The sequence below is a fragment of the Anarrhichthys ocellatus genome, unplaced genomic scaffold, assembly GCF_004355925.1.
Source record: "Anarrhichthys ocellatus isolate YVR2014 unplaced genomic scaffold, GSC_Weel_1.0 scaffold31, whole genome shotgun sequence".
In the NCBI taxonomy this organism is placed as follows: domain Eukaryota; kingdom Metazoa; phylum Chordata; class Actinopteri; order Perciformes; family Anarhichadidae; genus Anarrhichthys; species Anarrhichthys ocellatus.
This window is the reverse complement of record NW_022280061.1, coordinates 3,956,600-3,966,041: the sequence shown is the minus strand read 5'-3', so window position 1 is coordinate 3,966,041 and position 9,442 is coordinate 3,956,600. Positions and strand designations below refer to the sequence as shown.

At 43.7% G+C, this 9,442-nt stretch overlaps 1 protein-coding gene across 4 annotated transcripts in view; it reads left to right on the top strand.

The window, feature by feature from the left end:
* The window catches only part of slc44a2 (solute carrier family 44 member 2 (CTL2 blood group)), a 16,314-nt gene that overhangs the window by 5,359 nt on the left and 1,513 nt on the right, over positions 1 to 9,442 (top strand). For 2 of the 4 annotated variants that reach the window (XM_031864718.1, XM_031864717.1), the window contains exons 2-22: positions 1,218 to 1,266; positions 1,399 to 1,472; positions 1,907 to 1,991; positions 2,120 to 2,204; positions 2,295 to 2,414; positions 2,504 to 2,564; positions 2,672 to 2,798; positions 3,902 to 3,985; positions 4,262 to 4,374; positions 4,446 to 4,577; positions 4,675 to 4,774; positions 5,431 to 5,523; positions 5,944 to 6,028; positions 6,206 to 6,468; positions 6,609 to 6,703; positions 7,180 to 7,283; positions 7,364 to 7,437; positions 7,552 to 7,622; positions 7,732 to 7,820; positions 7,914 to 7,998; positions 8,236 to 9,391. In XM_031864718.1, the coding sequence (XP_031720578.1) occupies positions 1,218 to 1,266; positions 1,399 to 1,472; positions 1,907 to 1,991; positions 2,120 to 2,204; positions 2,295 to 2,414; positions 2,504 to 2,564; positions 2,672 to 2,798; positions 3,902 to 3,985; positions 4,262 to 4,374; positions 4,446 to 4,577; positions 4,675 to 4,774; positions 5,431 to 5,523; positions 5,944 to 6,028; positions 6,206 to 6,468; positions 6,609 to 6,703; positions 7,180 to 7,283; positions 7,364 to 7,437; positions 7,552 to 7,622; positions 7,732 to 7,820; positions 7,914 to 7,998; positions 8,236 to 8,726 (2,480 nt within the window). In that variant the 3' untranslated portion in view covers positions 8,727 to 9,391. Of the gene's footprint in view, positions 1 to 1,217; positions 1,267 to 1,398; positions 1,473 to 1,906; positions 1,992 to 2,119; positions 2,205 to 2,294; positions 2,415 to 2,503; positions 2,565 to 2,671; positions 2,799 to 3,901; positions 3,986 to 4,261; positions 4,375 to 4,445; positions 4,578 to 4,674; positions 4,775 to 5,430; positions 5,524 to 5,943; positions 6,029 to 6,205; positions 6,469 to 6,608; positions 6,704 to 7,179; positions 7,284 to 7,363; positions 7,438 to 7,551; positions 7,623 to 7,731; positions 7,821 to 7,913; positions 7,999 to 8,235; positions 9,392 to 9,442 lie in introns of those variants that run through there. The other 2 variants (XM_031864720.1, XM_031864719.1) reach the window with 1 other exon arrangement.

Here is a 9,442-nt window from a genome sequence, read left to right as displayed (position 1 = left end):
GTGTATATGTGTGTATATGTGTATGTACCTTGTGTGTATATGTGTGTGTACCCTGTGTGTATGTGTATATGTGTGTGTACCCTGTGTGTATATGTGTGTGTGTACCCTGCGTGTATATGTGTGTACCCTGTGTGTACCCTGTGTGTACCCTGCGTGTATATGTGTGTGTACCCTGTGTGTACCCTGTGTGTATATGTGTGTATATGTGTATGTACCTTGTGTGTGTATATGTGTGTGTACCCTGTGTGTATGTGTGTATGTACCCTGTGTGTACCCTGCGTGTATATGTGTGTATATGTGTGTATATGTGTATGTACCTTGTGTGTATATGTGTGTGTACCCTGTGTGTATGTGTATATGTGTGTGTACCCTGTGTGTATATGTGTGTGTACCCTGTGTGTACCCTGTGTGTATATGTGTGTGTCCACGAGATTGTTTACTGAATACTTTGCTGTGTGAAACACGTTGCAAGGTGTAACACAGAGTGTAGCGATGGGCTCGCTGTGAGCAGAGCGGGTCGATGCTTCTCTGCCGTGTCGGAGGTGTTTCCATGGCGGCTGGCGATGTCCACGGGGAGCTCACCGTTGCCGGGGAGCCATTTTGTGGGTTGCTAGGCATGGCAGTGAGGCAGAAGGATCCTTTTGTTCTGGAGAGTGTCCTCACTTTGTCAATATGTGGACCACATGTATCTCCCGTACCGAGAGAGCTGTTTGTGAGCACAACTCGGCAGTTTTTCTTTGCAGCATACAGTAGAGAGTCTCTCTTACATTTTATTCAGTGGAGTCATATCATGATGCTGTAATCTTGCAGTTTTATCATTTTACAAGTTGTCCAAATTAGTGATTTCAAGCAAATGTTGATCAGAAACACATTTGAAGAGTTTCATCTGCATGTTGTTGTTTTTAATCTCTATTTAAATATGTTACGATGTTGGAGATATATTACTATTTATACTGTGATATTCATTTAAATGTCAGTATTGTTGTGTTAAGTAACTGTTCAGTGTGATGGGGACTCGACCTTTCTTTAACCAGCAGTTTGTGGTGAAGGAGTTTTCATTCAGGTCTTCATTGAGAGTTTACAATTTAAGTGGTTTACTGCTGGTTTTTGGTTAACTCTCCTTAATGTGTTCTAGTCTCATCAGACTGAAGTTAAAGTTTAAAATTCAATTCATAGTCTGAGACGTTAACAAGCCCGTCGTCTGTTTCCATCAACAGGGGAGTTCAGGAAGTTTGACCCAAACTTCAAAGGGCCGCTTCACAACAGGTGAGACGTCTGTTGTCATCAGCGATCATGATTATACTTAATTTTCTTTCTGCAGAACAAGAAACAAATAACAATACTCTGCCTCTCCTTTCCTTTCCTTACCTCTCCTCTCCTCTCCTCTCCTCTGCTCAGGGGCTGCACAGATATACTCTGCTGTATTCTCTTCATCTTGGCCTTGTTGGGGTACTTTGCTGTCGGTATTGTCGGTAAGATTGATCCTACATTACTTCATTATGTACTGTTTTCATTACTTGGACAGCGTAAATTATCTGTTTAAGACCCTCAAAATTAAAACACAGTTAAAACTCTCCTTCACCAACATTGTTTGGTTATCTTGCCATCACCATCAATACTAAACATGCAAATCACATATTTAAGAGGTATTGTGTTTTCCATCTGTTTTCCCAGAATGCAACCTGTTTCCATGTATTAACTGGAGTTTTATGAGCAAAGAGATAATTCACACGTCTGAAATTGCAAATGTGCCAGAAAACATTAAATTCATTTGATTTAGTATAATTAGGAAGATCTGACGATACTCAAGAGCAGTATGAGCAACTTTTCCACTTTTAATGTATTGTCATTTGATCTAATGATCTCGTCTTTTGTTTCCGAAATATTTGAATTGTTGTCCATGCAGCCTGGTCTCAGGGTGACCCCAGGAAAGTGATCTACCCCACGGACAGCAGGGGGCAGTTCTGCGGTCAAGCTGGAACACCTCTGGAGTGAGTCACCTGACAATATGAAGTGTACAGTGTCACTGTATCACTGTACTCTGATACCCCGTCATTTGAGACGTTAATTTGTGATACATGCCAAACAATCGTCTTGTTTTCCTTTTCTCACGCAACAGGAAGAAGCCTCTTCTGTTCTACTTCAACATCCTGAAGTGTGCCAGCCCTCTGGTGCTGCTGGAGCTCCAGTGTCCCACCACACAGGTCAGAAACCATATCTGCTCATATTTTATGTTCATTGCAGCATTTTTCTCGTCCCACGCTAAGTGTTTGTATGTTGTTATTTGTGTCCAGTTATGTGTGGAAAGCTGCCCCAACAGGCATCTGACGTTGGTGAAAGCCAAGTTAGGCAGCAAAGAGGACCATGAATACTTCCAACAATACTGTAAGGATGGAGTGAACTTCACCAAACTGGTAAGTATTTATGCGTGCTTAAATAGATGACTGTGCATTGCAGTATAACAAAAACTGTATTATATTGAAGGGTGTTTCACCTGATTCAGAGTCCTCCTGAGATCCTGAAGGACGGCTTGTGTCCTGCCATGCTGATGCCCAGTAAATCCTGTAAGTGAGAAGCTTGTTCTTCACCCCCAGCAGCTCCTGTGTCTGTAGGACTGCTGTAATAAATAGAACAGTAATATACAAACGGATCATCTCTCTTCCCTCCACAGTCACGCGTCGCTGCCTTCCTGCCTTGGGAAGGATGAAAGGTGGGGTGGTGGTGGTGGGCAACGAGACCACTTTCGATGATGGACAGGGCTTCAACGTCAACGCCACAGATGTGCTGGAGGCATCCAAGTGAGTCCTTTCCACTGTATGGCAACTGAACACAGAGGATACGTTTAGAATACGTTGGGGTTGACTAAATCACCTTGAGCAAATAGATCCATTAAATAATCAGAACAAATATTAATGCTAGCAGCTAGCATTGATGGGCTACTTAAGAGAAGAAACCAAAGAAACCATTTTTATTGTCATATACACATACACGAAATTTGCCTTCTGCATTTGACCCATCCCTGTATATAGGGAGCTGTGGGCTGCCAATGACAGGCGCCCGGGGAGCCTGGGGTTCAGTGTTTTGCTCAGGGACACTACGACACGTCCCAGTCGAGGATCAAACCGTTGACCCTGCGGTTACCAGACAACCCTCTTAACCCAGTGAGCCACGGTCGCCCCCTAAAGCTCCTTCTGATCGCTCATGTGTGTCTGGTACATTGTACGCCTGCTTTGCTTCTGCTCTACTTGTCTGCTCCCTGGAGGGTCTTTATGTTCGTGTTTTCTATCTGCATCATTACCTCTAGGGGCGGTTGCAATGCTCCCTGGATGTTATTTATCAAGATGATGACTATTACAAGCTGTTATGTTGTATTCTTGCTGTAAACAGCAGCTGGTGTGAAATTATTAATTCAATTGTCATCTTAATTTGCAATGTGACATGACGAGCCTGATGAATTATTAACGTAATAATAACATTATTTCTTTGTGGAGAGTCACTTGAAAATGAATTATATTCTGAAGTTACAACTGTATGAAACATTAATTATTTCAGGCTTTGAAGCCCCGAAACTGAAACATGCAGTAAAAGGTGTCAGACAAAGAGCTAACTTTGATAGCGTTAGCCCCTCGTTAGCTACTGTTGTACAGTGATGCTACTTCAGTATGCTACATATAGATGATGTGATAATCATTTCTCAACTGTTCCACTGAGGTTACAAAGCTTTTTGCTTTTTTACAAACTGATTGGAAGTAAATATATCACAACAGTATTATTTATTTATTGATGTGTTCTGTTATAGGCTTATTTTTTGTAGTCTGGTCCAGGGCTCCATACTTGGCAGATGTCTACAATGTTAATTTTGGGCAATGGTGTTTGTTTTAATTAATTTCCATTTTTACAGGAAATCAAATGTGGTTGTTGAAGCTCGCCAGGTGGCCATGAGGATCTTTGAGGACTACACTCAGTCCTGGCACTGGATTTTACTGTAAGTCCGTCCACTTCGTAGCGGTGACAGTAACAGAACATCAGGAGTCCAACGCAAGATATTAGTTCATGATTTTAGAAAATGTCCTTGTTTACTTATTAACTGCTGATCTACTGTAGCTGTCAAGACGCACACAGTTATCATGGCTCTTAAAGTGTTCAACACTGACTTTAGCTAATTGATCATTTTAAAACATGCATGACCGCAACTGTCGAGATCACAGGCAGAACTTGTCTCTCAATATGTCACAACGTCTGATGTGTCCGTCTCCTCCAGCGGTCTGGTGATCGCCATGGTCGTGAGCTTGATCTTCATCGTCCTGCTGCGGTTCCTGGCTGGCATCATGGTCTGGGTCATGATCGTTTTGGTCATCATAGTCATCGGATATGGTAAATCCTAATCTTATAGAGATTAGCCACCTTTATTAAAATTAAAAACTTAAAATATTCTACTCTATTAGGGATCTTCCACTGCTACATGGAGTTTGCGAGTCTGAATGGCGAGCCGGGCTCTGACGTGACCATCCGTGACCTGGGCCTGCAGACGGACTTCTCCGTCTACCTGCAGATCAGACAGACCTGGCTGGCCTTCAGTATGCACATGTTCAGTCTTTAACACACCTGTGTATGAAGTGTTTATAAATCCTGCTCTGGTAACGATGATCTAATGCGTTCTGTTCTGTTCTGCAGTGATCATCCTGGCTATTGTGGAGGTCATCATCATCCTGCTGCTCATCTTCCTCAGGAAGAGAATCATGATTGCCATCGCCCTCATCAGAGAGGCCAGCAAGTGAGTCTGAGCTGGTCGTCTTTTTTATTCTGCTTCGTCAGCTGAGGAAGACGAGTGACCAGAGCTGCTCACATATTTTAAAGCTGCACTAATTCACATTTAAATAATGACGATCACTCTTAGAAATAAAGGTACATATGAGAGGTTCGAGAGACAAGCCTTCAATGGTGTCATATTTCCACACAGAACCCTCTCCGGAGGATTTACCCAGAACTGTCCACCTTATAAGGGTGCTAACAAGAACCCGCCCAGGGGTATTTACCGAGAACCCTTTTATATTCAAAGAGTTTCATCTAGAACCCCAGAAGGCCGGGGCTGATGTGGTGCAGGGTTCAACAATCAGGGTTCAAAATCACCATATTTGGGGGGCTGTTGCCTTTTAACACCTGCGCTTTCAAAGATCCTTTAAGAAGTCTTTCTTCCAAAAAGATTTCTTTGGAAGAAAAGGGTTCTCGATGGAACCCTTAGTATAATGTGAAAGGGGTTATCACCCAACTCTTCAGGTCCCGTCAGCACATTTACCTTCTTCTTCCAGCTCACTGTCACCGTCACGGTTCATCCTCACAGCCTTCATCACCCTTGTTTCCAGAGAATTATAACTTTTATTTGTTCACACAGCGTTTCGATTGTTGCTTTCTTTTCTCGTCTTGTTTCAGAGCTGTCGGTCACGTGATGTCATCGCTGTTTTACCCCCTGCTGACCTTTGCCCTCCTGGCCGTGGTGATCGCTTACTGGGCCATCACTGCCGTGTATCCTTCCCATCAAACATGAACAAAACATGAATGTGTCACAATCTTTTTCACTTTTTACTGCACAAAGATTTGCACATAGATTTTCAACTCTACACAGTTTTGTTTTTTTAATTTGTATTAATATTTGCTATATTTTTCATTAAAAGAAAAGAAAGAAGAAACGTGTAGAAAGAAATATTTCATCAAATGAGAGTAAAAATGCCCAAAAGAATAGAAAAGATGAGATGAATAATTGCATTTCCCCAGTTCTAAATAAACTGTATATCCTTGTCTGCTATTTACTTTTAGACAATGTGTTTGTACTTTATTGCTTGTTTGAGACATGTTTCCATAGATAGATAGAGATGTCTCTTGATTGAGAGCTTTTCAGAGACGTCCTCTCTATGTTGACTAAACCTCCTTGACCGCTCGGACCAGTTTCTTGTCCACCTCTAACGAGCAGGTGTACAAAGTGTTCAACAGCTCAGCGTGTGACTACTCGAGAGAGACCTGCGACCCCAAGGTACGCTTTCAAATGTCACTGACTGAAGATGTGTGTGGGGTTTAGCCATAACGCCGAACCAAACATGCTGCTTATATTTGACACCTTTAAGGAAGAAACATCGCACATTTCATCATATTTTACTACATGAAAAATCCCCAATAATCCTGTGTTCTGCCTCTCTCTCTCTTTCTCCAGACATTCAACACGTCCAACATTTCAGCTCAGTGTCCTGATGCAGAGTGCCTGTTTGCCTTCTACGGTGGGGAGACCCTCTATCACAAATACCTCATCCTGTTCCAGTTCTACAACGTCTTTCTCTTCTTCTGGTGCGCCAACTTCGTGACGGCCCTGGGCCAGGTCACTCTGTCGGGGGCCTTCGCCTCGTATTACTGGGCCTTCAAGAAGCCCGATGATATTCCCGCCTACCCCATCTTCTCCTCACTCGGTCGGGCCCTTCGGTAAGAGGCTGCGTTTCTATTATTGTATTTGTGTGTGCAATCTGTCCACCTGCGTGTATTTGTGATCTGTTTTTATATATATGTATAAAAGCAGAGTTTCTTTAAGCTCACGATTGGATCTGTCTCCTCCTGGTGTCCAGATACCACACAGGCTCCCTGGCTTTTGGCTCTCTGATCCTGTCCTTGGTCCAGGTCATCAGGGTCCTTCTGGAGTACCTGGATCACAAGTTGAAAGGTCAGATTTAACTTCTGAACAAGACAAATTACTAAATCACTTGACTGTGTATCGTCACCATTATGACATATGTATCACCGACTGTGTTAAAGGGACAGTTCACCCCAAAATCAAAGATATATATATGTTTCCTCTTACCTGTGATGCTATCGATCAATCAGATTGTTTTGATGTGAGTTGCCGAGTGTTGGAGATATTAGTTGTAGAGATGTGCACCCTCTCTCCAATATACTGGGACTGTATGGCGCTCTGGTGTGATGCTCAAAGTACCAAAAATATGTTTGAAGAATGTCTCTCTCCAGAAGTCGTGAGCTTGTTCTCGGCAACTGACACCAAAAAAAGTTTGATTTTGGGGTGAACTATCCCTTTAATATGCATTTAGGATATTGTTGTTAAATGTGTGAGTCTTAAAACCTGATTTTGGTTCGATGTGTAACGCGAAATGTCACAATAATATCTAATTCTGCATCCTTCAGGTGCTCAGAACAAGTGTGCTCGGTTCCTGCTGAGCTGCATGAAGTGCTGCTTCTGGTGTCTGGAGAAATGCATCAAGTTCCTGAACAGGAACGCTTACATCATGGTGAGTCAGTGTAACAGGATACAGCTGCGTGAGAGATGTCCGGTCCGCTCAGGTTTTAAAGTGTTGTGTTTTTCCTCCAGATTGCCATCTATGGAAAGAGTTTCTGTCCCTCAGCCCGAGATGCCTTTTTCCTCCTGATGAGGAACATTGTCAGGTGGGAGTTCATTACATTGTTATCCACCATTTTAATTACATTTTAATGATGCAACATTTAATCATTGTTTAATGTGATACGCTCTTATTCTCTGCTCTGCCCATCTCAACACAGGGTGGCTGTTTTAGATAAAGTGACTGACTTCCTGCTGTTTCTTGGGAAGCTCCTCATTGTTGGAATCGTTGGTAGGAGAGCTTTTATTTTTAGACCAAACGTCTCTGTTCTTTACTCTGGAGACAGATCTGTCCGGATTTCGAGATGAAATCCACTCACACACATTTTTGTCCTGCACAGGCATCTTCTCTTTCTTCTTCTTCTCTGGAAGAATCAGAGCGATAGAGGAGGCTGCTCCGTCTCTGAACTACTACTGGGTGCCAATATTGGTGAGAGGCAGTTATATTGATCCCTTTAGCTCGCCTGTGGGCTTTGACGCCACAGCAGAGTACTTGATGAAATGTGTGATTTTCTTCCCCTAGACGTTGGTAGTGGGATCCTACCTCATCGCCCATGGCTTCTTCAGCGTGTACGCCATGTGTGTGGACACACTGTTCCTCTGCTTCTGTGAGTAACTTCACATTCAGCCAGATCTCCTCTCGTCTTCCTGCTTTCAAGCACTCATACAACTGTCTCAAGCTGAAATGCTGGTTTCTTCTTCCTGCCATGTTTCTGACTCCTCTTCTCTTTGTCTTACTTTTCTTTGTTTTCACACATTCCCTTTACTTTACGTTTCAATCTTCCCCTCATTTTTCCATTAACCCAATGCAAAACACAAAATACGCATCCCCGCACACACAAAAGGTGAGGACTTGGAGAGAAATGACGGCTCGTCTGAGAGGCCTTACTTCATGTCCCCCTCGCTGCACGAGATCCTCTCCAAAACCGAGAGGCTGGAGGACGACCACGATGGTGTCGAGCAGCGAGATTCTGCGAAGCAATCGGACGAGGTGAAGCTGGAGGAGGAGACCCCTCTTCAGCAGCAACAAGATGGAGAGATCCAACTGCAACAGCAGACGGCGCTCAAGCAGGACAACGAGGAGGAGCAGCCTCTGCAGGCCGAGACCGATGCCGAAGAGCCAAAAGAGGAGAAAAACAAAGAAGAACAAAAAGTCAGTCAGGATGAGGAGGCTGAGCAGAGAGAAGAAGCTGAGGTGAAAGAAGAGGCGGAAAAGCAGGAGTTGAAACAGGAGGAAAAGAAGGAGGCGTCGGCTCCTGCTGCGGAGGAAGAGGAGTCTGGTGAAAAGAAAGAGGAAACTTTGGAAGAGAATCCTCCCACTGCATCACAAGAGTAGAAGTCAGCAGCAATGCGAGGGCATGAAATGAGGCTTGGTATACCTCACAAGAATGAAAGAACTGTCCGTTTGTGGTTTGGGCCCGTTAGATGAAGCTAGCCCTGCTATGTGAGAGGTGCCGTGTGCAGCTGGAGAGGGTCGTGGTCCACATGTGAATGTCAAAGCAGGTCAAAAGCCCAGTGCATCTCTGTAGCTTGAAAAAAAAAAAAAAGTCTCTCTTGTGTTGGTTTTAGAACCGTGTTGGTTTTTATATCGTGAAGATCTGTAGAACATTGTGAGTGCTGAACCTGTGCCTGATTACTGTCACTAATATCTATTGTCTTAATGCTGTCGACGAATGCACTACAGAACCACCAAGGACCGTGTTTACAGTCAGAACACACACGTCTCAATCAACGGTGAATCTCTCTTCACTGTTTACAATAATACCAGCTGACGCCAAAACGTTACACATATTTGATATACTGTATGAATATTGGATCTTTTTTTTCCTATGGAACTTGTATAATATATATACAGCATTGTACGTCTATCATTTATCTTTTGGCTTCAGTCTTGTGGAGATGGAAGATGGGATCTCATGTATTGTATTGCCACCTATCTGCCTTGGTATTTCGGACTGGCGTAAGTGCTGTGATTGTGTCGCCTTGACGCAGCCATCGTGACCCCCCCCCCCCCACCCCCCGCCCGGAAGAGCGCCGTCTCGGCCCCCTCGC